The sequence below is a fragment of the Canis lupus genome, chromosome 18, assembly GCF_003254725.2.
Source record: "Canis lupus dingo isolate Sandy chromosome 18, ASM325472v2, whole genome shotgun sequence".
In the NCBI taxonomy this organism is placed as follows: Eukaryota; Metazoa; Chordata; class Mammalia; order Carnivora; family Canidae; genus Canis; species Canis lupus.
In genome coordinates, this window is record NC_064260.1 from 14,682,507 (window position 1) to 14,708,112 (window position 25,606).

General features: G+C 47.9%; 1 protein-coding gene across 6 annotated transcripts in view; it reads left to right on the top strand.

The window, feature by feature from the left end:
* ATXN7L1 (ataxin 7 like 1) overlaps positions 1-25,606 on the top strand; it is a 243,104-nt gene that overhangs the window by 103,510 nt on the left and 113,988 nt on the right. The window contains exon 4 of one of the 6 annotated variants that reach the window (XM_025449523.3): positions 5,120-6,324. The exons of the other annotated variants lie outside the window; for them this stretch is intronic. Within the exon in view, the coding sequence (XP_025305308.1) occupies positions 5,120-5,205 (86 nt within the window). The 3' untranslated portion in view covers positions 5,206-6,324. Of the gene's footprint in view, positions 1-5,119; positions 6,325-25,606 lie in introns of those variants that run through there. 6 annotated transcript variants of the gene reach the window in all.

Consider the following 25,606-nt stretch of genomic DNA (forward strand, 5'->3'; position numbering starts at 1 on the left):
GCCTGCCATCCTGCCTCGCTGCAGTGTGTGGGCAGGTCTGCTCTCTGCTGCACACTGTCTTCAGAATGACTGGATTTCAGACTTTCAGAGCAAGCATCTTTAAATCCACTGGTGAAAGGAGACAGCAATCATCTGCTGGTTGGTGTTTGCCAAAATGTGGCCTTACGACGGGATGAAGTGATGGCTCCTGGCATAAAACCTGGTTCCCCCTGGGCGTACACCCAGCCTGAACAGCTCCTTTAAAACCAGAAGCAATTTGTCATCTTTTGATTCTCTTCCAGCACTGTCCCTGTCACAGGTAGATAAATGAGGCGGCATATGGGTGTCCAAACGCAGGAACGTCTAATCCCAGCAGTGTCCCGTAGAGCCGTCACTCCACGAGGATGGAGAGCACGGTGGGGTGGTCCCTGGCTTCAGGATTGTCACCATAAGCAAATTTTTTCATCGCATGTCCCATTTCTATGCATGAAATGCTTTCTCAGAATCTCCCGGCCCCCAGTGTGCCTTTGATAGGTGTGTTTCTCATTTCAGAATCCTGAAATGAATCATATGTTTGTGAGCTCAACTTCTCATGTCTCTGGTTCCACAGAATACCACTAATCAAATCAATGTCTCAGCAGAAGCCAACGAGCACCCCTGAATTAGAAATAGGAGGGGGCAGGGCTTGGTGTTCTACAAAGCATTGATGACAGAAGGCCAATGGGAAGGACGGATGCGTTTCCGTTCACCTCAAGTCCCATGCTCCGTATATGACTTGAAAGATACCCACACAGTCTTCTCCACAGCCCACGTGGACTGTAGATTTTCTTTGTGGCCTGTAACTAAAGTCACCAGGTCATTCCCAAGGACGCACTAGGCAGAAGAGGCCTCTTGATGCCTCTTGCTATCCAAAACATGGGAGACCCGTGACACTCCATAAGTGAAGGATAGTCCTGTGTGGCGGATGAACTCCACCAGCCAGGGCAGGCCTGGTGCCCATGCCAAGGTCTGAATGTGTTGCTGGTCCTGCCAGGCAGCTTTGATGTCATCTGTGGCCATTGGTCACACCCTTCATCCCCGTGGCTGCCGGATTAACCGGGCACCCACAGTCACGAGAATCTGGGCTTGGCTGGATTAACTCAAGTTCATCCCTAACCGCAGGAAAATCATCTGCCCTGATAGTATTACAGTGAGTCATTGAGCATCACTGAGGCGCCCTGAGAAAGGAGCACACGTGGAGCATTTTCTCAAAGCTGGGTCTATTGAACGTGGACCAGATTCTTCACGGGCCACCATAAGGACTTCGTAGCCAGCTCCTAATTATCTATGGTACTGAAGAAGAAATCTAGCATGACCTTTATCATTTAAAAATAAATCCCCCCAATTGAGCTTTGGCCAGCAGTTTCATACTAGAAATCTTCTAGGGGAGGGTGGTATTTCCTTTTATGTTTTCCCAATTAACCAGTAGTTTTAATGAGCAACAAAATGACCCAGCCCGGCTGGGAGTACAGCACGAGAGAGATAATTGGCTCAAGGTTAAGGATGGGTCTGCCTCTGTTCTTCCTCTATCAACTGTGTGCCTTTGCTCCATCTACTTTATAAGGTCAGGAGAAGATGCAATGTAGAAATGTCCCCGAGCCTAGCCATAGGAAGCACACCGTATGTCTTAGCTGTTGTCACTTATTTAGACTTACAGAAACTCTTACTTCATCAAGAGGACGAAATGACAGAAGAGTTTGTTCACAAAAGACAGGTGCGAATCTAAGTAAATCTTTAAGGTAATTCTGGATTTCATTCATGGCGAAATCACATCATCTTTCTTTTTTTTTTTTAAGCTTAAAAGGCTGAGCCAGCTGTACATGATATATTAAACCCACACATTTACTTACTTTAGAAAAGTTACTATTTTGAGAGTATGATCACTCCTGGGGAAAAAAATAATAAAACAATTTTGGTGTGCCTCTTGTCCATTGAAAAGAGTTATGAAGAATGATTTCCATTCCTTGGATTACTGTCTTCAAATTCCTGCTTTCTTTTCAAGCTTTGTCATAAAGCAAGAGAAGGGAAGACTGAACTGCTCACAGAAGGAGTTCCTTGCAATTCCTCTTCACTGCCCCAGAGTGTCTGGCAAAGAGGCACTCAGTCAATGTCTTATGAATGAAGGAATGAATAATTTAGATGTTTAATTCTTTAAGTCAGTGATACTGAACCTTTAGCCATGCATCAGGATTGTTCAGAGGGCTTATTAAAACACAGATTGCTGGGCCCCCCACCCTCAGAGTTTCTGATAGGGTGGGTCTGGGGTGGGGCCTGAGAAGGTGCATTTTCACCAAGCTTCCTGATGGTGATGATGCCATTGGCTTGAGAACCACTGGTTTGGGGTCCATTCTACTGCTTAGGTTTACTGGTTATTGTTGTTGTTTTGTTTGGTTTTTGTTTTGTTTTTGTTTTACCTGTTTCAAGACTTCTAAGAGATTGACATCTGTTGTCTGACCTTGCTTGCCCCATGGATTAAGATATTACCAGGATATGATTAGATAGAAAAACAACCTTGATTTTTTTTTTTTTTTTATTGAAAACTACATTTTGTTCCTTGTATAAGTTTGAGGGAAGTGGGATCTCTGGGTGGCTCAGTGGTTTAGTGCCTGCCTTCAGCCCAGGGTGTGATCCTGGAGTCCCGGGATCAGGTCCCACGTTGGGCTCCCTGCGTGGAGCCTTCTTCTCCCTCTGCCTGTGTCTCTGCCCCTCTCTCTCTCTCTCTCTCTCTCATGAATAAATAAATAAAATCTTAAAAAAAAAAAAGTATGAGAGAAGTGAGAATCAGATCCCCACCTTCTTCCTGACTGTGGTCTCTGCTGACAGGACGCAGCCTATAGGGAAGTAGGGTGTCACACCTTGCAACCTAGTCTGATTGTATCTCCATCCAGTTTTGGAATCCCTGCTTCGTGTCAGAGGCGCTTAACTGCAAAGTTGAAACGAGACATGACCTTTTGCAGAGGCTGCAGATGAGCAAAGAGGGTACAGGAGATGAGCATACAATACAAAAGGGAGCAAGTTCCTTGCAGAGTCTTTTCATGCTGGCTGTCGGCCTGACTGAAGTCATTAGGCCCACGGGATTCGGAAACACGGAGGGAGTTTCATGGCCTGAAGAAGGCTGCTCTCTGCAAAAAGTTGTCCTAAGTCACTTTGGATGGCAGGCAAAGAGCTAGAATTCCCAAACCCAGGCCTCAGGAAGCTCCCCGCCCACTGTGCATCCCCCTCTTCTCAGGAAAGAGTCCTCAAGAACCCCTACTGAGGACACTCAGTAGAGGCCAGTGACAAGTCAGTACCAGAGGGACACCAGAGCCCCTGAACATAGAGAAGAGATCAAAGTGAAACCTGAGAAGGGGATTGGAGGGGGAAGGAGGGGACCAAGACTTCCTCTGAAGTGGTGAGAGTGTATCAGTAACCTAGTACTGTGTAACAAATGGCCCCAGCCCCTGGCAGCTTAAAACCACAAATATTTCTTGACTTGTAAAGTTTCCATGGGTCACAGGCCCGGAGTGGTGTAGCTCGGTGGCTCTGGCTTGGGCTTTGTCATGGGGTTGCAGTCAAGCGGTCGTCTGAGCCGCTGTCATCCGAAGGCTTGGCTGGGGCCGAAGGACCCTCTTCCAAGATGGTCCACTCACCTGGCTGTAGGTGGAAGGCCTCAGTTTCTCTCTCAGTACCTTAGGCCTCTCCACAGGGCTGCTCACAACATAGCAATTAACTTTCGCCAGAGCCACTAAGCTGAGAGAGAATGGAAGTCAGAAGGCTGAAACAAGTGCCTACGTCTGGCCCCCACTCAAGGGGAAAGACATGAGATGCCACCTCTTGAAGGAGGAGTGCCACCACAGAGTGAGCCCCTTTCATCCGCCTCTGGCCAGGCTCAGGAAAACACAGGAATAAGTGACATGGGGCCTTTGGTGAAAGGAGGATGGGAGCTTTAAAAAGGACTCCAGGGGAGGCTGTGGGAGTTTTACCTGATGGGTCTGAGGAAGGGTGGTTGTGTAGAGGCAAGGGCATAGAAACTCTGTGGGGTTGTGCGGGCCACGAATCTCTTCAGGCCATGGGCTCCCTTGCTTGCAAAGAGACTGAAGCCACCAGTGAGCCCCAAGGCTCAGGTTTGGTTCCAGAGAAGAGGAAGAAGGGGCTCCTGCTTAGAGCCATCGCTGTGCTAGAGAAAGAGCAATCAATAGCCCTGGCATCGCCTGGGTCACCTGGCCTGCCAGGTCCCCAGTAGGCAAAGAAGAGCAATCCCAGGCAGATGTAGCATCCTGGAATATAGGGGAGCCTCTGGGCTGTGCCTCCCAGGAAGGATATTTGGGGCAGTGGGGGTGGGAGGATGTTAGGAAGCAGAAGAGGGGGAGCCTCACTCGTTTTTATAAAAGTGATCCCATTAGGGATGATGGCTCAGGACTGCTGGGCACAGTGACAGCCCTTTGTGGCCGTGGCTCCTGGGCCCCACACAGAGACCTCCCACGGGGGCGCATGCTTATTTTGGCCACCCCAGCTGCATAAATGGATCCTGTTTAGCGGTCTTCTTTTGAGAATGCAGAGCCATTGGTGGTCATATTGTACTGTGTCTGTTCTTATCTCCCTATCATCCCCAGGGAATAAGCTAATCAAACTTGCTGATGATTTTACACTAAGAAGGAGATAGCTAATAACTTGGATGACAAGTATTAGAATACAATGTGATGTGGATAAATTGGGTCCATGTATTAAGGGCTGTAAAATGAGATTCCATCAAGGCATGAATAATGGTGCCTCTGGAAAGGATTAATCAAATACCCCATTAAAAGGTATAGGAATTCTGGTCAGACAGCTCCTGTTTAATTACACTCCTGCCCCCACCCCGCCCTCTCACTCGGTTCCCTCTGAAACTACTTCCTACTAGGAGAAATGTGGAAAAGAGTTTAGAGGAAATTATAGAAAAATTGGGACATACGTTTTGATAGAACAAGATCATGAAGACAGATTTAAGCAACCAGGGTTTAATTTAGAAAAAAAAAAAAAAAGATAAGGCAATTGGCGTGAGTAATCATTTACAAATGTAATTTCCAGAGGAGCCCTGTTGATACCATTCAGCAAATGCCAACAAAGCATTTACTTTCCAAAGGGAGAAAGCAAGACAACAAGACAAATGAAGCCATCTCCAGGAATGGACCAGACAACAGCCAAGCCATAGAGAAGAATCAGGTGTGAGAATGGACAGTGCAGAAGGTAGACACAACTACTGAAAGATCTTGGAGGACTGGCATTGTCTGGAGAAGGCTTTCTGGAAGAGGAGACCCCAGTGGAGCCCCGCAATGTGGACAAGCTACCATGTACTGCAAATTCGTGAGCACACTCTGGTGACAGGGTTTAGGGAGAGAATGGGCTTGAGCAGAGCAGGGGGCATCTGTGGGATTCTTCTCTTCATTTCCACCACTACCACCTTGGTCCAAGCTGTCATCACTTCTCACCTGGACAAGTACAAAAAGCCTTCCAGCCGTTTTCCGTGCTTCCACTCTTGCTCCTCTACAATCCATCCTGCACACAAAAGTCAGAATCAAAAATCAAAGTTAATCATATCATTCTCTTGACTTGTGGCTTGCCATTGCTTTTAAGCTAAAAGTAAATCATTATCATGGCTATAAAGTCTTGCATGGTCTGAACCACATCCTGTGCCAGGTCCCCTTTCACTCTATATGCCAATCAAGCCGACCTTCAGCGTTTCAGCACATTGGGTCTTCCCGCCACCGGGCCCTTGCACATGCTTTTCCTGCTCTGTATATGATTTTCTTTTTCTTCTTCTCCTCTTCCCGAAGCTAACTCTGACTCATCCTTCAGAACGCATCTTAATGATTACTTCCTCCTGGAAGACTTCTCTGATTTTCATAACTAAGTAAGCACTTTCTTATACCTCAAAAATAAATGTTTGTTGTGTGAACATATGATTAATGTTTATCTCCCTCACTAGGCCACAAACTGCAGGAGAGCAGGGACCCAGTCTTTGATCCCCTAGAGCCTTGCACTGTCTCAATAAATATATACTGACTGGATCATGACATTTAACTCGGAACACTGAGACTAGTGGAGCAATTATGGTTGACCAGTATGTAGGAGAGTGCCATTGTGAATTCTTACTGGGATGAAAAGCTGAATGCATGTTCAGACTCTGCCACCTGCTGGTTGTGCTACTATAAATAAGTCACAGGTCCTCTTGGGGCCTGTTTCCTCATCTGTAACATGGGGGTACCAACAGCCACTTCACATGGTTGTAGTGAGAAATTAATGAAATAATATATATAAACATATTTTAACTGTAAAACCAGACATAAATATGCTTTGTCATTTTTTCCAGTGTTGTCATTTGCAATCGGATGGATGGATGGATGGATGGATGGATGGATGGATGGGCAGATTAACAGGGAGCCAGTGTGAAAGCCGGAGTGGGGGGAGCCTGGCACAAGAATGGTATAATGGAAGCCGAAAGAGGAGGGAATTTCAAGAAGTAGGAGGAGGCTTGTTGATTGACCACAACATTTCATACAGTAGAGCAGGCAAGGAGAAGGAGAAAAAAAGAATCTTTCAACTCAGAAGTCACTGGTGACCTCAGGACAAGTCCTCCTCAGCCTTGTCACATGTCTGTGCTTTCAATGACATGCCTTAATTGTAACTTAATCACTTTACTGATTTTTATCTTTTTTGGAGGAGGGAAATCAAATTGATTTGCACATACAGCAAAATTGGGGAGATGACTCTGGCTGCCACCAGCAGGTGCTGACAAGTGAAGAAATGAGCGTCAGAAGATAAGAAAATACACTGAACATCTATTTTTAATAAGGCCTAGTAAACCTTGGTTATTTATTAAATTGCCATAGATAATTAGGTTTCAGTTTCCAGGGTCATTTCGTTTTAACTCCCTGTGCCCCAGGAGGTGGAGTGGGGCTGGATGTGTAGGCAGGAACCTGTGGTGTGAGACCCATCTGAGGGCACTTTTGCTGCTATGAGCTTTTTCTGGGTCTCTACATCCCACTTTCTACCACAAGAATCAAGGCAGGGTAAGTTGCTCTAACACGTGCACACACATCCTCCCAGCTAAGTACATGGTCCTCGTGGACCTTTGGCTCCAACGTGGTGGTTTAGGCTTCGCCATGCAGCCCTAATCCAGCGGATCTGCCTGTGTGCAGGCCCTGGGAGTGAGTGGCCCCAGCTGAACCTGAACCCCCATGCTGAACCATCTCAGGGCTGACTCCTGAGGAGTAAGAAAGACACATCGCCAACTATCACGTGGGAATGAAATAACTGGTCGTCTTTTCTAGTCTGTTTTTAAGTTTTTCCCCCCTTCCCTAGTGGAGTATCTAAGTTTTGTCAGCCAGGTTTGGAAAGCATGGGGGTGAAGGTGGATGTTGAAATTGGCCATTGGAGGTTATTTCATTTCCATGTGATAGTTGGTGATGTGGAACCTGGGGTCTATGAAGTGAGGAGGTGGTAGTCAAGAAGACTTTAAAATGGCTCAGGGAGGGCTTGAAACCCCTGCTCTAGTGCCTCTCCGGCACGATGGCTCAAGAGCGTGTTGCCCATGTAAAGACAGCTCCGTGCGTGTCTCTGCTGCCTGCTGCTCCCCAGGGGCCCATCTCCCAGAGCCAGGACCTTCTTTGACAGTCTTAGGTTCAAAATGTTTAGTCAGTGAAAGGTTCCCTGTGAACTGATGCACACAGTTTGCCAAGAAGGAATGCCCAGGCCTTGGTCCACGGATGAACGGCACCGCCCCTGGAAGTCCCGTGACATCCCAGCCTGGGCGGTGTGGGAGGCACAAAGCGAAGGCCTGGTGCCTGCCTTCAGTCGTGGAGCCTCCTGGGCAAGCTGGGTGGTCATTGGGGGCTCCTGGCTACAGCCGGACCTGCTAACTACTGATCTGTGTCCCCCACCCCCCAGGTGCACTGAAGGGACAAGGCCCAAAGCTCTGGAGTCTTTCTGATGTCCAGAAACACGAGGACACGGTCTCCTGCTTCAGACCGAGGGCGTGATGGTTCAGAGCGGGGCGGGGAGTGGGGTCACAGTTCAGCTCTGCCTGCTTCCTGCCCTCTGCTGGCTGAAATGTCTTATCTAGAAAATGGGACCTAATGGAGCTTTCTCAGAGAGGCCGTGTGAAGACTCCATGCCCTCCTGCACATAACCTGCTTAGACTGAGCCCAGCCCAGCGTGAGAAGGGAGCTAACAGAAGCACGGGAGCCGTGGTGGATTTAACCCTCTTGCCAATTCTGGTCTACCCTTCCAACATCCCTACTGGGTCCCAGTTCACCCTGCCCCTCCGGACGGTCATGCCCCCGGTGGCTTCTAGAGGCTGAAGCTGGGAATCTTGAGAAGCTAGGAGTCCATGATGGGTTTTGGGACAGGGACAAGAAGAGGGTTCCAGGAAGGACTCTGTGGAATTCCTAGTGATCCTGAGATGGGCCCCCGAGGAGCAGCAGGAAGCAGCAGGGAAGACAAGCATCGCAGAGCCCAGGCGGGAGGGAATTCCAAGGAGCATCAGAGGTTTCAGAAAGGTAGCCTAGGATGGGAACTAAGACTAAGAAAAGAAAGCTGCTGAATCGTATTTGCCTTCTCAGAGAAAGTGAATTCAAATTAATTTGGTTTTAGAGTTTTTGTTTTTGTTTTTTTTAAAGATCTTATTTACTTATTTGACAGGGAGCGAGAGAGAGCCCAAGCAGGGGGAGCAGCAGAGGGAGAGGAAGAAGCAGGCTCCCCGCCGAGCAGAGAGCCCCATGTGGGGCTCCATCCCAGGCCCCATGAGACCATGACCAAAAGCAGACATTTAACCAACTGAGCCACCCAGGCCCCCCTGGTTTTAGAGTTGGTGGGGTTTTTATTATTATTATTATTTTATTTATTTATTCATGAGAGACACAGAGAGAGAGGCAGAGACACAGGCAGAGGGAGAAGCAGGCTCCCTGCAGGGAGCCCGATGCAGGACTCAATCCCAGGACCTGAGCCGAAGGCAGACGCTCAACCACTGAGCCACCCAGGCGTCCTGGTTTTAGAGTATTAAACACACATGTTGTCATCATTGGCGATACCCTAGAGCATTATTAAAAAAAAAAAAAAAAGCTTCCCAAATTGCAATTCTCTTACCATCTACACCCTAAAAGCAGGAACCCAATCCTGCAGAGCAGATTTGAAAAACTCCTGAGCCCACAAAAGACATCAGTCTGCCTATCCAATGTGTGTTAAGTTCTCCCAATCACGCCTCCATCCCTGCTCCTTCCCATCCCACGTTCTCCCCACTGTTAACAGGGAGGTGGACATACAATCCTGATTTCCTTCACAAATAAAATCCCTGGGAGAATCAAGGAAAGAAATACGAACAGAGAAGCAGAATGTGATCGTTTCAGGCCTTTGCCTGATTTCTTTTATTCCCCTCCGACGTCTTTCAGACCCTTTCCGTGGCTTTATACACCTACTGCTGTAATAAAGATCTGAAGGTTAGGGTCAGGAGCCTATTGAGTCTGGAGAGTGCCTTACATTTTGAATTTTTTATCGTATCCATCATTTTTGGAGCTTTTTCTTCCTGTGCAAATCAAAACACCCCACATGTATTGAAAGTGTTACAAAGCATCTTGTCTCCTCGTACAGCGTTGCTCATTATTTTGTCCGTTTTGGGGTGACATTGCCCAGTAGCATGTAATTTAGGGTCCTGGGCTTATTGGGGGGGCCTAGAGGTCACCATTAAGTAGATGCGCTCTTTGTTAAGTCAATATTTGATAAAGCCTTTTGAAAACGCTAATAATTATGTTTGTGGGACTGTCTGCTGAGATTGGAGAAGGGAAAAACTTTTTAAGTGTAACTTTTCTTGCTCCAAACCATAAGTAAACGGCCAGATCTAATCTTCCCTTCATCTATCATTTATATTTATTACATTTGGTGAGTCTGGTTAGTGGTCTAGATTCCTTTGGGTTTTGCTACATCCAGTCTCCTATTATGCAATCATCTTTGATAAAACTTAACAGTATACAATCCCGGGCCCTGGGGCCTAGCGCAACGTCAAACCCCATTCCAAACTATATTGAAAGGCATTAAAGAGAAGCATTCCCCAGTCACTTCCAATTGTTTAAAAAAAAAAAAAAAACTGTCATAAATCACTAGTTCCACAGAGAGCTTCCCCAGGTCCCATTCTCCTACTGTCTCATTACCTCTATTGTGAGAAAGTGATTACGGTGGGGTGTGCCCTCCTTAAGAACATGCCTTGCATATGGGGGTTTTCTCAAGCAGGTGATTATTCACATTAAGAATGAGTGCATTTGGACCCATTGGCGTGCACCGAGGCACGATCCAGACAGCGGAAAAAAGGCAGGTTTGGTGGCCTGAGTCCTGAACAGACAATTTGTAAGGAAAAGACATAGATGGAGGGAGAACTGATGGTCACTTGAAAGACGTATAAAGGACATCTAAAATATGCATGGAAATAAATAAATAAATAAATAAATAAATAAATAAATAAATAAAAAAAATAAAATAAAACATGGACAGGAGTGGCCGGTAGAGTCTCAGGATACACAGTTGGGTGATGAAACCATAAATAAACATGAAGAACTGAAGAGTGTAGGTTAGGAGTGGGGCTGCTTTTGGAGGCCGGGGGTGGGCTGCAGTTGGGAGGGGTGCGTGGAGGGGCCTCTGGGGTGGCAGCAGAGCCCCCTTCCCTCACCCCGCTGCTTGCTAGGGCACTTGTCTTCTCACCTCCCCCGGTGCAATCCATTGTTTTGTGTGGTTTTGAGTGGCTGTGCTTTATTTTACACTAGAAACTTCTATTTTAATGAGTCTACTTGGGGTTCATATTACCTCCAGTCTTTCCAGAATTTGGCTTGGGCGGGGCGGGGGGGGGGGTTCGTCTTAAAATACGTCTTCGTTTTCTCACTGAGAGGAAAATTATAAATCCAGCTGGAAGTTCACCGTGGGGTTGTCTGGCAGCGTGGTCAGAACTGCGAGCTTGGTGGTGGAGTTTTTCTGGGTTCTGGCTACGGAAAATCCTCTGGTCTTCCTCTTCTCCCTTTTTTTTTAAAGTAGCTAATTATCTAGTTAGTTGCTTTTGGTAATGGAATAACCCGCAAACCCACCTTCCCTAAACAAAAGCCCTGACTTTGACAACAACCTCTGCTTCTCTTCCTCCTCCCTGATCTTTGGAAGTCTTGAAAGGCCACAAAGGCTTGCTATGGGAACTTGGCCCTGCCATGAACCCCTACTTTCTCTACCTGATTGTCCCTGGAAATAAATGCCGGCCTGAAGCAAGCACCCTCCTGGTGTGATTTTAGGGTGACCTCTGACATCTTTCCATCCAACAGGGGCATCATTCCTTTGCCTTGAGGCTTTCACCCCTATTAAGTGTAGTTCCACCAGGGCATTGACCAAGGTGGAGCTTAACACAAATTAGTTAGGTGAGAGCTAGTTTCATAAAGAGTAGGAATCTTGAAGCCTGAGGTCAGGGCACAGGAAGGAAAACCCAACAGGGAGTTGGTGGAAGCTTACCTTTTCTTCTTTCTCTTCTTCTTACTACACTGGCCTCAATGTGTCGATATTTTTCAGCTAACTCTAGGATCCCACTAACACACAGCATTTCCATCTGTCCCTGGGGCCGCATGCAGCTCGTCGTCTGACTCTCTCTGGTTGCAGAAGCCTGAGTCCAAACCTGTTTGGGAAGGAAGGGGCGGGGACCTCATCTGTTTTTGCTCACCATTCAGTTCTCAACCCTGGCACAGTGCTCGGCACATAGTGAGTGTTCAGGAAACACTGGATGAAGAAGGCAAATGAATAATAGGGGCGTCTGGGTGGCTTAGTAGGTGAAGCATCTGCCTTCGGCTCAGTCAGGTCATGATCTGATCAAGCCCCACATAGGGCTCCCTGCTCAGTGGGGAGCCTGCTTCTCCCTCTCCCTTGGCTGCTCCCCCTGCTTGTGCTCACTCAGTCTCTCTAATCTTTGAAAAAAAAAAAAGTGAGTTGGAAAAAATTTTTGAAAAAAAAAGAAGATAAATGAATAAACAGGGAACCAGGTCAACAACCAGCTTGCAGTGAGGAAGACCACACAGGGATCTCCCAAGAGGGGCAGGAGACAGGGAGGAGGTGACTGCTGTCACACGGTGGGTTCTCAGGGACACCTCCCCCTCACCTCCATCCCTGGGCATTCCCTCAGCAGCAGCCCAGGGTCAGCCGCTTCTGTGCCTCCCTGTCCTCGGCAAGAGAATCAGCCAGTACCTAGTTGCTGAGAAGTACCAGCTCTTACCACATTTTCTCCCAGTTGGACAGCACGTCTCAGGATCATGGAAGCATTTTCCCCCACACTGTCTGATGTGCACTACCCCAGAAGCCCTTAAAGTAGGTGATGCCCACTCTAGAGAGGAGGAAACTGAGTCCGAGCTGGATATCCTAGTCACTTTTGAGGAGCCAAGCTATGACTGGAACCTGGGACTTTGGATCGTTGCATCCAGTATCCTTCCTGCTGCCCTGTCCTAGGCGCCGAGATCCAAATAAAGGGGAATCCAGAGTCAGCTTTGCCCTCAGGAAGCTTCACATCCATCTTGGGCACAGAAAACAATCGTACACAATACACATAGGCCACTGAACATCCTGGAGCACTGCCGATCCTTCGGGTTTGCCTCACAGAGATGGTAGGAAAGATTCCTGCTGTTGTTTCTCAGAAAGTTCTTATCAACTTAATTATGGAGTATGCACTGGGGTGGCTCAGCAGGCTTCCCCTGGCTGCGAAATGGGGAGAACAGAGGGAGCATAAATCATAGAAACCCCAAGGAAATCCCAGAGACTTATTTTTGATCAATTGTGTCAATCTCACAGTTGAGCAGGCCTCATTAGAAACAACCACATTGTGGGTGGGAAAAAGAAAGCAATGGGCCTAATCCACATCGAGATAACCATTCCCTGCAACAGTTACTTCCCGGTACACAGCAACGCCTGTGCCCTTGGACCTGCTTCCCTCCCCCGAGCTGTTTCACATCCCCCTCTTCTGATGCTCTCTGTGACCCCAGATGGGCAGTGGGGCTGATACTGAGCCTTGGACACATGGCCCGAGACCCCTCAGCTTGTCGCTGCCAGTGCTGGAACTTGCACCTGAGCTCTTGCTGGCCCTCACCTCTTTTCTGGCTTTTTTCCTGCAGAGGCTCCTGCTGTCCATCTCTTGCAGCCTGTCCTTGAGAACGACCCTGCAGGGGCGGCCCCCGCCACCCACAAGCCCTCTCACCAGCTCTTGCTAGTAGTACGTTGGTTAAGTGCTCACTGACCACTTTGCTGCATTATAATCATTTGATTCGTCTATGCCTAGGGGGAGGAGATGCTATATTTAGAAGCTTAATAGCAAAAACTTCCGAGTCTTCAGTTCACTGTGAGCTTCCTGGTGCTAGGATGATCCCAGGGTCTACCCACTGTATTCCCATCTACTGAGCACAGGAAGATAACCAGACGGCTTGGTCCACGGGGCAGCCAGCGTGCTGAGGGCTGCGGGAGGTTGTGGCAGGGTTCTTGAAGAGAGGACGGACCAATGCAGGAAAGCAGATAGTGAGAAAACCTTCGAAAAAATAACCAGATCTTTTTTATGCTCCTCTAGGGGCAAAAAAGAGAAAATTCATCTTCTTGAGCTCCTGGGGTTGGGGTTGGGGTTGGGGCTAGTCCTGAGGTTGCCAGGCAGTGGTTCTTAGCTATGACTATACATTAGGGTGACCTGAGAACCTTTCCGATAATCATGGTGCAAGACCTGGTATCTGTGCTTTTAAAACCACTCATGATCCCAGAGTGCAGCCAAGCTTGGGAACCAGTGATCTGACAGGTAGTGGTGGCTTTGCCAGGTGTCGGCCTGGTAAGGATGAACTACGTCTCCCAGAATTCCCTGTCCTAGGGTTCCTAATTGGGTTGGGCCACAGAGGGATTCCTGGGAGAGCTGAAGGACAGAAGGGAAGCAGTGGGTGCATTGTCGCCTACCTACCTGCTGACTCACCCCATTGCCTGTAGCAGCGGCCAGGCCTGCAATGGCTCCACCTTTCCCTGGATCCCCATTCGACTTCTCTGACTCTCAGGCCAGCTGCAAGTGCTTGGCTCCATGGCTTCTGGGGGATATCCATACTATCGAGGTCAAGGGCAGCAAGAACACAAGTTTTATTTTTTTTCTATTTTTATTTATTTATTCATGACAGACAGAAAGAGAGGCAGAGACACAGGCAGAGGGAGAAGCAGGTTCCATGCAAGGAGCCCAGTGTGGGACTTGATCCTGCGACTCCAGGATCATACCCTGAGCCAAAAGCAGATGCTCAACCACTGAGCCTCCCAGATATCCCAAGAACACAAGTTTTAATCCATCTTCATGGGGTTTCAGATTGTTCTTGGCCTACCAAGGTCTTTCCTCACCAACTGCAGCCCTACAGACTTAACACTCCAGCATCGAATACAGAAACAACAGCCTTATAGGGGCTGTTTAACCCCCAAGTACTATTGTGAAAGGTCAAATACTTGTTATCGATCCATATACAGATCCATATACAGATCCATCATTATCCATCCTTGTAGTTCTACTTCCTCAACTGAACCTGACCAACATAGGTAGTTTTCAGAATTGTGGAATAAGGGGTTGTTTTCATCCACAGAGGCCTTTTCTTTTCTTTTCTTTCTTTTCTTTTCTTTTTTCTTTTCTTTTCTTTTCTTTTCTTTTCTTTCTTTCCTCTTTCTTTCTTTCTTTCTTCTTTCTTTCTTTTTTTACAGATTTTATTTATTTATGAGAGACACAGAGGCAGAGATGTAGACACAGGCAGAGAGAGAAGCAGGCTCCCTTTGGGGAGCCCGATGTGGAACTTGATCCTGGGACTCCAGGATCACACCCTGAGCTGAAGGCTCTGCTTTCAACCTCCCAGCCACCTAGGCATCCCATGAAGGCCTTTCTTAAACTGGAGACCCAGGTGGCCTCTGATTGAAGGGGAAGGCAAGTCTGATCGCCATCCCCCAGGGTGACACAGGAGGGGCAATCTGAAAACCTTTGGTAGATTCATGCTCTCCAGATCCAGTGGTGCATGGGAAACCAGACTTTTCTGGGGAAAATCTTAAAAAATGTAAATTCCTGGGCTTTATTTCACATCTAGGAATAAGAATCTCAAACGATTGGATTCCAAGTGAGAATTTTTCTAAAGCCACCTTACCCCAGCCTTTCTGGGTTGTTGGTAACATTCTGTTTCTTGATGAGGGTGTTTTATACATCCAAAGGTAAAAGGTGGTACATGTGTGATTTTTGCCCTTTCCTATATGCATGTTATATCTCAACTGAAAAAAAAAATGCCCCAGCCCCCACCCTTCCACTCCCCATAACCCCATATCCCAGTGATGGCCAAGGTTGACAACCGCTGGTCTAGATGATTCCTTGTACCCTTCCTGGCAAAATTCAGAGAGAAGGAGCAGAAGATATTCAGCACTTGGGAATAGTTAAGGTGCATCCAACATCCTAACGATACAATCCTATGCAGTTATCATAACAGTGCATGGGTGATAAGGAGAACGAGACGGGGCAGTTTGGAAGATCATACTGGAGCCAGACCATGGAAAGCTTTGAATGGCAAACTGAAGAAAAGGAAAAGCCACTTTCAGAGTTACGGCTTTTTTTTTTTTGAGGAGCGGCATCTGGTGGCAGGCCAGGGTGGTTGGTGAGGGGTGGTGCTTACAGATTTTGAAAGTGATTGGTAAAAATAACATTTTAAAAAGTGCAATTGTAGGGGATCCCTCGGTGGCTGAGCAGTTTAGCGCCTGCCTTCTGCTCAGGGTGTGATCCTGGAGTCCCAGGAGAGTCCCACATCAGGCTCCCTGCGTGGAGTCTGCTTCTCCCTCTGCGGTGTCTCTGCCTCTCTCTCTCTGTGTGTCTCTCATGAATAAATAAATACAACCTTTAAAAAAATAAAAATAATAAAAAACAATAAAAAGTGCAATTGTAAAGGAGCGCCTTGGTTAAGCGTCTGCCTCCAGCGCAGGTCATGATCTCAGGGTCTCAGGATTGAGCCCCTGCTCGCCCCCTGCTCAGCTAGGGGGTCTGCTTCTCTCTCTCCATCTGTCCCCGCCATGCATCGTACTCTCTCTAATAAATATCATCTTTTTTTTTTCATTGCAATTGTAAATATAAAATTATGTTACCCATCACATTTAACTGCTCACAAAACATATGGTTTAAAATGCAAACTGGTGAATGACAAAGCAGATTGCAGGCCCTGGCCCTGGAAATGGGGACATGACCTTCCTTTGGTGTTAAGACAGACTTTGCAACCTGTGCTTCTTCCTGAAGTGCCTGCAGTCTATACACACAGTTCTGTAATGCTCTTAAGTAGATTTTTTAAAAAGGGTAAAGCCCCGTTCTCCCATTTGAAGGCCAAGGAGATTCCTATGAGGCACAGCTGTTAAATAGATACGTTAAGATTTTAGAGTCATAATACAGGGAGAAACTTCACAGGATGATTCATTTCAGGCTGTAAGTGTCCAGAACAGGTCCAGCAGTGGTTCTCCACGGGGCACTTGGACCTGGGGAGCAGCAGGTATGGGGACGACACTAGAGAAGCAGGTTGAATTACAATTGTTTCTGGGGCTTTTGAAATAAAGAACAGTCCTCCTACCCCAAAGGCGTTCTGAAGCTCCCCTCAATTTAAATCCATCAGCCTAAATGCTGTCTTATATCTGCTTTAATACCCAGAGACAGAGTTTCTGCAGCCTCTTTTAATAGCCCTCTTCTGAGTGTGACGGTTCTGTGCACCTCCTCCCCACCCACCCCCAGGCCCAAAAGACACCTCCAAAGACTACAACTCCTGAGCTTTCAAAATAAGGGCAGAATTAGGCTTAAATGCATTGGTTAAGAAAATCAAACCAGGGACGCCTGGGTGGTTCAGTGGTTGAGCATCTATCTTCGGCTCAGGTCGTGATCCCGGGATCCTGGGATCCAGTCCTGCATCAGGCTCCCCAAAGGGAGCCTCCTTCTCCCTCTGCCTATGATTCTCTGTGTGTGTGTCTCTCATGAATAAATAAATAAAATCTTTTTAAAAGAGAGAGAGAGGAAGAAAGAAAGAAAGAAAGAAAGAAAGAAAGAAAGAAAGAAAGAAAGAAAAGAAAGAGAGAGAGAGAGGAAAGAAAGAAAAGAAAGAAAGAAAGAAGAAAGAAAGAAAGAAAGAAAAGGAAGGAAGGAAGAAAGAAGAGAGAGAGAGAAAGAAAGAAAGAAAGAAAGAAAAGAAAGAAGAAAGAAAGAAAGAAAGAAAGAAAGAAAGAAAGAAAGAAGAAAGAAAGAAAGAAAGAAAGAAGAAAGAAAAGAAAGAAAGAAAGAAAGAAAGAAAGAAAGAAAGAAAGAAAGAAAGAAAGAAAGAAAGAAAATCAAGCCAGGGGCACCAGGGTCGTGAGTTTGAGCCTCACATCGGGTGTAGAGATTACATAAATAAATGAAACCTAAAAAAAAAAAAAAAAATCAAATCATAGGCATCATCCAACTTCTTCTAAGAGGTAGACTTTTTTTCATATTCTTATCTGACTTGGAGTATTTTCATTTCAGCCTTTCAAACTCTGCCATCTGTACCAACACCCTAAACTCGACTTTGAGGACTATACGTAGAGAACTCTCTGATCCCCCAGGGAACTCCCTCTGGAGCCCCGCACACTCCCAAACATCTCTCCCTCGGTTCACTGGCATGTGCAGAGGGAATGTAAACCAATCTTGACATTAGCCTGGGTCTAAAATAGCAAGACAACTGTAGAAATGAAAACAGTAATGTGGGGGCATTCCACAGTGAGAAGCCAGTTCCCGTGCTTTCTGCCATTTCCTTCCTTCCCCTCCTGCAATAATTTGAGCATTGATGTCCACAAATTATCTCTCCCACTGCCTGCTCCCCTCCCCAACCCAGAGGGCTTTTCATGATTTTTTCCTAGCCAACATCTTGCAGGAAAGGGAAGTTTAGTTTAATAGCCTGCCTGGCTGGCTCTCGAAACCACCTGACCTTCTTGCTCACTGGGGTGGGCCCAGCTCCGAGGACACAGAGGAAGCCCTGTCCATGCCTGGCTCTCAGTTGTTTTGTTCAGATCATGTGTAGCAGCTCCCCAGAGCACTTTACTTGGCTAGTAAAAGTTGGCAGAGGCACAGGGCGCAAGAGTCCCAAGCCCCAAGCTTGATGAGGAATCCTCTGGAAGTGGGAGGGAGAGCTCAGCTCTCTGGCTCAGTCACCAAGCTCAGGCTCAGGTAGCCAGGAGGACGCCCTGCTGGGTCACTGTCTGGCAGAAGGATTCCCATGACCTCAGGGTCATGTCTGCATGGATCTCAAAGGCATAGCACCTGCCCTTTTGTGTGGTCCAACGGGCAACATCTACCCAAAACAGAACTACGAGATGTTAGAGCTGGAAAGAGTCCTCCAACCTCGCACCCCCTTGCTGCAGTGGAGGGACCCAAGACCGGCTGAGGCCATGTGGGTAGTTTGCCCAGAGTCCCTCAGGTGAAGAGAGAGCTGGGCCACTGTCCCAGGTGTCAGAGTCCAGTGTTCCAGCGCCGCCCCTTGCCCCTTGTCACAGATACAGCGTCTCATCAGGACATGGATATTCTGGGTGTTACCAGACACAACAGGGAGTCACAAGACACACACACACACACACACCCCCAGACCTGGAAAAGTCATGGCTCCCACCCAGGCTGGGCCTTGGGGTCGAGCATACTTTTTAAATTTTTTTTATTTTTATTTCTGTAGCCACAAGTAATCCTTAAAGCTAATTTGCCTTTGTCTCTTCTTTCTCGGCCTTCCTTTCAGTTACTTTTTATTTAGGTCTCTAGGGGTCTTTACATGTGTGGGATGTTTCTGAAAATTCTGACTACAGGCATAAAATATCATGTCTCTTAGCCTCAACTATGATAAACTTTACCAAACAGTTTTACGGTAAAAGAGAGAGGGAGCGAGAGAGAGAGAAAAGTTATGTGCTGCACATATGGAATCTGTATATCACAATTTTATATCCATAACACATGTGTTTTCATGTTGGTGGAAGTGTACCTTACAACATTTTAAGGGAGGAAATGTGGATTTAATTACACGTGGCCTTTTTTTGAGAGATGGTTGACATATAACATCGCATTTGCTTTAGGTATACAACATAATGATTTGATATACGTATATATTCTTAATTCGTCAAATCAGTGAGATATGTACCTACTGAAAAATTCAAAAGATACCAGAGGGTCTACATGGACAAGTATCCCTCCTCCCTTGCCTCCAGCTACCCATTGACGCCCCCCACCAGAGGCCAGAGCTATTAAATCCTCCCAAAGTTAGGCAAGCATGGATGTGTTCTTTCTTTTTTTTTTTTTTTTTTAATAAATGGATGTGTGTTATATACACTCTTCCACTCCTTGCTTCTTTAACTTAACAGTGCATTCATTGATTACCTTCACAAACATGTATCGAGCTCCTCATAGAGGCCACTCAGTGGTCAGAATACAAAGGGAACCAAATAGATGCCTGGCCTCTAGGAGCTTAGTGGGGGGATAGAGACATAAACAGGTAAGGGAAGTCAGTGTGGGGAAAGGCAGGGAGCGCTGTTGCATGTGAGCTGGTCAAGGAAAGCCTGTTGGAAGAGGCTTGAGGCCGGGTCCTGCGTGAACGTGGAGACGGGGCCTCTGAGCAGAGAGAGCAGCCAAGGGAAGACCCTGAGGCTGGGACGTGCCAGGCGGGTCATGCTCCCGGGGCAGTGGAGGCACGGGGTGCCTGGAGCTTCCAGGGGGAAGAACAGTGAGAAGGGGGCGTGAGTATGTGGGAGGCCCGCATATGGGAGGCCCACATGTGCACATGTCACAGTCGAGGTTGGATGCTGGGTACGGGAATGTGGACCTCAGACAGAGGTCAGCGGTGGGAAATAGATTTGAGACTCATTAGCATATAGGTGTTACTTGGAGCTCTGGGAACAGATTAGATTAGAGCCCTCCGTTTATTATGCCAGGGTCCCTCTGCAGGAAAGGATGAGGATGCGGACGCCAGCGCCGCTGCCCCCTCTTGAAAGCTCCCCATCCAATTATCCCAGAGACCGAAGGGATCGATGTCCTGTCAGAGCTGTCACAACTTTGGGGCCGAATGCATTGTGCGGTCACACAGTGTGGAGTCGAAGAAAGAGCACTGGGCGGGGGGTCGGGACCCAGAGTCCAGGGCCAGCTCAGGCCCAGTCCGACGACAAGCCAAAGGCCCCTCTGCTCCCCATCACATCACCTGGAAGGGTGTGAATTCGGTCGTCTCTAAGGACCCTTCTCACTGTAGCGTTATTTGCCTGTGAGTCCAGTGGCCTGAGGAGGACCAAAGAGCTCCCCATACACCAGCCACGTGAAACACTGCATTCCAGGGACTTTCGCGGAGTGTAAGGGAGGCAGCCTGGCTGACTGGGGAGCAGCTTTCTCGGGGGGTGGAAGGGGATTTCAGACTCAAAGGAAAGTTGCAAAAATAGTTCAACCCCCCTCTGTATACACACGTGTGTATATACATTTTCATATGTTTTTTATATATTGTATTTTATAGGGGTTTTTTTACCTGTTCGAGAATAAGCTGCAAATACCATGTCTTTTGAACATTTCAAAGTGTATTTCTTAAAAGCAAAGAGACTCTCTTATGTAACTGTAATACGATGATCAAAATCAGGAAACCAATGTCACTGACAGAGACCTTATTCAAATATTGCCAACCTCCCCGAAGAGCCAAGAAAAAGGTAACAATCCGGGATTACGTGCAGGGTTTAGTTGTCCTGTCCCGGCCACCTCCTTGAATTGGGGAGGGTCCTTCTGCCTGGCTCCTGGCCTCAGCCCCTGCAGACTGCAGGCTCTCACCTTGTAAGGTGACCCTCCGTTTGGTTTGCCGGATGTTTCCTCCTGGTTAGATTCAGGTTTTGTATTTGGGGCAGAAGGCTCTTTCCTGCAGGGGAGGTCATCACTTCTGTGCAGGGCCCGCGTGGGGTGTGCACCTAACATGCCTCCTGTCACTCAGCCCCTGGGGGACCCGAGGCCCAGGGAGCTCGTGCAGCCGGGAGTGGAGTCAGGCCCCCGCTCTTTCCACTGCACGGTACCATCTGACACCAGTTAGAGGGTGTCCTCCACCATCAGCCGTTGCTCCGCTTTGCTCACAACAAGGCTTGAATAAAGCCTCCAGCTCTATTTTCCACTCATGTCAGTGATTGATACTTGATTAATGTTTCAGGATTGCCGGCATCTAGAGCATAATTTTCACAGATGCAAAGACCAATTTTGTTGTTACTGAGGCGGAAAGATCTATTTCCTCCTAAGTTATCAGACAGATTTGGAGGGAACCAGTAAGCACCGGGGCGGCTCGCCGGCTAATTCGGAGAGAAGCTGTGCGGCAGCTGCGTCCTTAGCTCCTGCGGCGGCTCCAGGGCCCAGAGCCGGCCGCACCCCGTCGCCCTGTGGGGCCGCGTGAACCTTGGCGAAATCTCCTTGTGGACTTTACGGATGCCAGGGCATCACTTCCTCACCCAACCGGAGTCCTCGTGGAGAAGACTCCCTTCTATTTTTTTTTTTTTTAGATGTTATTTATTAACTCATGAGAGACACAGGCAGGGGGAGAAGCAGGGTCCATGCAGGGAGCCGGATGCGGGACTCGATCCCAGGACCCAGGGTCACGCCCTGGGCCCAATGCAGATGCTCAACCGCGGAGCCACTTCTTGCCAGCGCAGCTGGGCCCGGCTGCTACTCCCCGACACCCCCTAGCTTTCAGGGGCAGCGGTGAGAATACTGGATTGCAGCCGAGCTCTACGCACCCCACTACGCAGCCTCGTGGGGTTTCGGGTGGTGAGAAGGGTGTGCTGGGTCCCTAGCCCCCGTTCCTGCACAGATGTGCAATCATCCGTGGTTGGTCCTCTTCTCCCTCCTTTGTTTTCTGTCCGTTCGCCTCTCCTCCTCCGTGTTGCCCTCCTGCTCCCTCCTTTGCCCTCTTGGGCTCCCTTCGTAAAAGCAAGAGGGATTATTTTGTACCAGAATCACAAACCGAGATGGCGAGGCCAAGTCCCAGGTGCCTCCAGCCAGGAAAGTAAAAGACCCATCAATTCCTAGTTTGGAAAGTGATGACCTTGGCCTTGGGAGGTCTTGCTTTCCCCCAGAGAAGCATTCACTCAATCATGTTAGCCGGAGGGCCAGGCCTGGAAGATGGGGTGGGCGTGGTGCGTTGAGAGGGGGATGGGCAAGCCCCTGGCCGCTGGAAGATCTCCACTAGGGGTAGCTGTGGGATCGCCAGCCAGTGACCAGCTTTGTAGGAGGGACCGGATATTGTGTGTGTGTGTGTGTGTGTAATGGAAAAATGTGGGGGGGTGCCTTTTTAAATTCAAAGTTGAAATGACTTTCCTGGAAGTGTGAATATGAAAAAATTAAACAGGGCTTAGATAAATGGGTGTGAATGTGAAGTGGATTAAGAATGTAAGTATTGGGATCCCTGTGTGGCGCAGTGGTTTGGCGCCTGCCTTTGGCCCAGGGCGCGATCCTGGAGACCCAGGATCGAATCCCACATCAGGCTCCCGGTGCATAGAGCCTGCTTCTCCCTCTGCCTATGTCTCTACCTCTCTCTCTCTCTCTGTGACTATCATAAATAAATTTAAAAAAAAAAAGAAAAAAAAAAAGAATGTAAGTATTTAGGGCACCTGGGTGGCTCAGCCTTTGGACTGGGATGAGATCATGAGATCATGATCTCAAGGCCCTGGGATCGAGTCCCCCCTCGGGCTCTCTGCTCAGTGAAGAGCCTGCTTCTCTGTCTGCCTCTGCCCCTTCCCCTGCTCATGTGAGCTCTCTCTCTCTCTCTCTCACTTAATATCAAATAAATTTTAAAAATCTTTAATAAATAAAATAAACTTTAAAAAAGAATGTAAGTATTTAGACTAACACTTCCTCCGGGGTAAGCCCTGGAGCAGTGGTAGCCGTTACTGTAGTGGTGAAGGGCATGGGCTCTCCGGCCAGATTGCCTAGGTCCACATTCCAGCTCTAACACCTCTAGTTGCACAGCCTTGGGGAAGTTCTTCTACCTCTGTTTGTCTCAGTTTCTGTATCTGTAAAATGGTTATGATCCAAGTACCTACTTGAGAGGACTGTTGTGAAAATTCAGAAAAATCAAATGAATTCATGTCCATAAAGCACTTAAAAGAGCACTGGGCATGTATGAAGCAAACCATAGAAGAGTTATTACCTGGGGTGCCTGGGTGGCTCTGTTGGTTGAGCAACCAGCTCTTGATTTCAGCTCAGGTCATGATCTCAGGGTCATGAGATTGAGCCCCGTGTAGGGCTCCTTGCTGAGCATAGAGCCTCCCTAGGATTCTCTCTCTCCTCCCTCTGTCTAACCTCCCCCACCCCCAGTGCTTTCTCCACCTGCTGTACTGATCAATAAGAAAATTACCCCTAGATTTTGCTCATATCCAGGCCTATTTGAGAATATCAACAAAGAGGCTGGTAAATTTTGAACTTAGCACACACACTGCATTGGGACACCTTGGTGGCTCAGCGGTTGAGTGTCTGCTGTCGGCTCAGGTCATGACCTGGGGATCCTGCGGTGGGCTCCCTGCAGGGGCCCTGCTTCTCCCTCTGCCTGTGTCTCTGCCTCTCTTTGTGTCTCTCAAGAATAGTGAATAAATAAATAAAATCTTTAAAAAAAAATAAAAAGAACACAAGCTGCATTTCAAGGCTAGGTCCTTGCATCAGATAAAGCAGGGCATCTCCCACCGTAGGGTAAGTCACATGAGAGACAGAACACTCCTACTCCTCTGAAGTTCTAGTTCTTCAGCGAAGACATGTGGGTCTCTTTGCCTTGATGCACCACAACATGTTCTTTGAGCAAGGACCTGGCACTCGCTGTATCAGTTTCATAGAGCTGCTGTAACAAAGGGCCACAACAGAAATTTCTTGTTGTACCGTTCTAGAAGCTAGACGTCTGAGATCAAGGTGTCCACAGGGTCTCTTCCTTCTGAGGGCTCTGGAGAGAATCTGCTCCATGCCTGTCCCTAGCTTCTGGTGCTTCACAGGCCATCTGAGACCTTCCTTGGCTTATAGACGCATCACCGCAATCTCTGCCTCCATCTTCCCATGCTTTTCTCCCTGTGTGTATCTGTCTCTATACTCACAATTCCCTTTGCTAAGGACACGGCCCTATTACATTAGGGCCCACATTCCTGATCTTGTCTTAATTCGGTCATCTGCAAAGACCCTATTCACAGGTATGGGGGGGGGGGGTTAAGCCTCCACATCTTTTAGTGGAACCCAATTCAATCCCTAGTACTCATAGTCTCTCAAGCCCTCACATTGGACTTGCTGAAACTGGCTGCCACCTGGCCCATCCCTCAGCCCTCACCTCCCGTTCCCGCTCACCTTCCACATGGTGGGTGAGAAATCATTCTCCCACTCCATTGTCCCCAGGGAGGCATTTATTTCATTCCTGACACTGTGATCAGAAAAGAACATCAAGCTCAAATGGGTCAGAATCAAACACCGTCAGCAGCATGTTGAAAGCCAAGCCTGTACAAGGTTGCGGGGGGCGGAGGGGGAATGGGGTGTGACCTGGTTCTTGGGTGAAGAAAACTAAGGCTTTACTTTGTGTGAGCGACTCTCCATTGGCCCATTGCTCTGGCCGAAGTTCACTGTGGCCATCTGGGGTCGTTTGCGTTTTCTCTGGGCTCTTTTCCTGTATCCAGAGGAGGCCACACAGGGTGATGGAATTAGCATTTGGAGCAAAGAGTCATGTCTGTTCTGCTGCTGTTCAGCTAGCTCTGTGAACTTGGACCTGCCTTTCTGGGGCTTAGTGTTCTCATTAGTCCACCGAGGAAGTTGGATTCACAATGAAGTGACTTTTGACTAAGGTCAAAGGTATATGTGACTTTATCATATTTAATCCTCACCACGAGCTGCTAGAATGGGTATTGTAATCCTCATTTCACAAATAGGAAACCTCAAAGAAATTAAAGGACCTCAGAAGCCCACATTGTTTGTGCTCTGTGACCTCCACATCTTTAACTGACTCTTGGGTCAGTGGTTTTCCATCATGCTAGAAAATCACTAATCACTTGGGAGAACTTTGGGTTTCAGGCCTAACATGTCTCGGAGTAGGGTCTTGGTACTGGTCCTTTTCGAGAGCTCTCCAGGTAATTCTGATGTTTCCAGCGTTGAGAACCGCTGTTCTAAATGATCTATGGCTCTCCCCTGGTCTAGAAGCATATGAGTGGGGATCCCTGGGTGGCGCAGCAGTTTGGCGCCTGCCTTTGGCCCAGGGCGCGATCCTGGAGACCCGGGATCAAGTCCCACGTCGGGCTCCTGGTGCATGGAGCCTGCTTCTCCCTCTGCCTATGTCTCTGCCTCTCTCTCTCTCTCTCTCTCTCTCTCTCTCTCTCTCTGTGACTATCATAAATAATAAATAAAAGAAAAAAATTTAGAAGCATATGAGCGCCCATGGCATCTGAAGTCATTGCTAAACTCCTCAGGCCCAGACCCAGGAATTAAAATTGATTTGACCTAAGAATGTGTATTTTCTGATTCTGAGTTTCACGAACCACTGATCTAATCTGCTTTCTTCATTTGACATCAAGTGCCATGCCCAAAGTCACACAGCTCATTAGT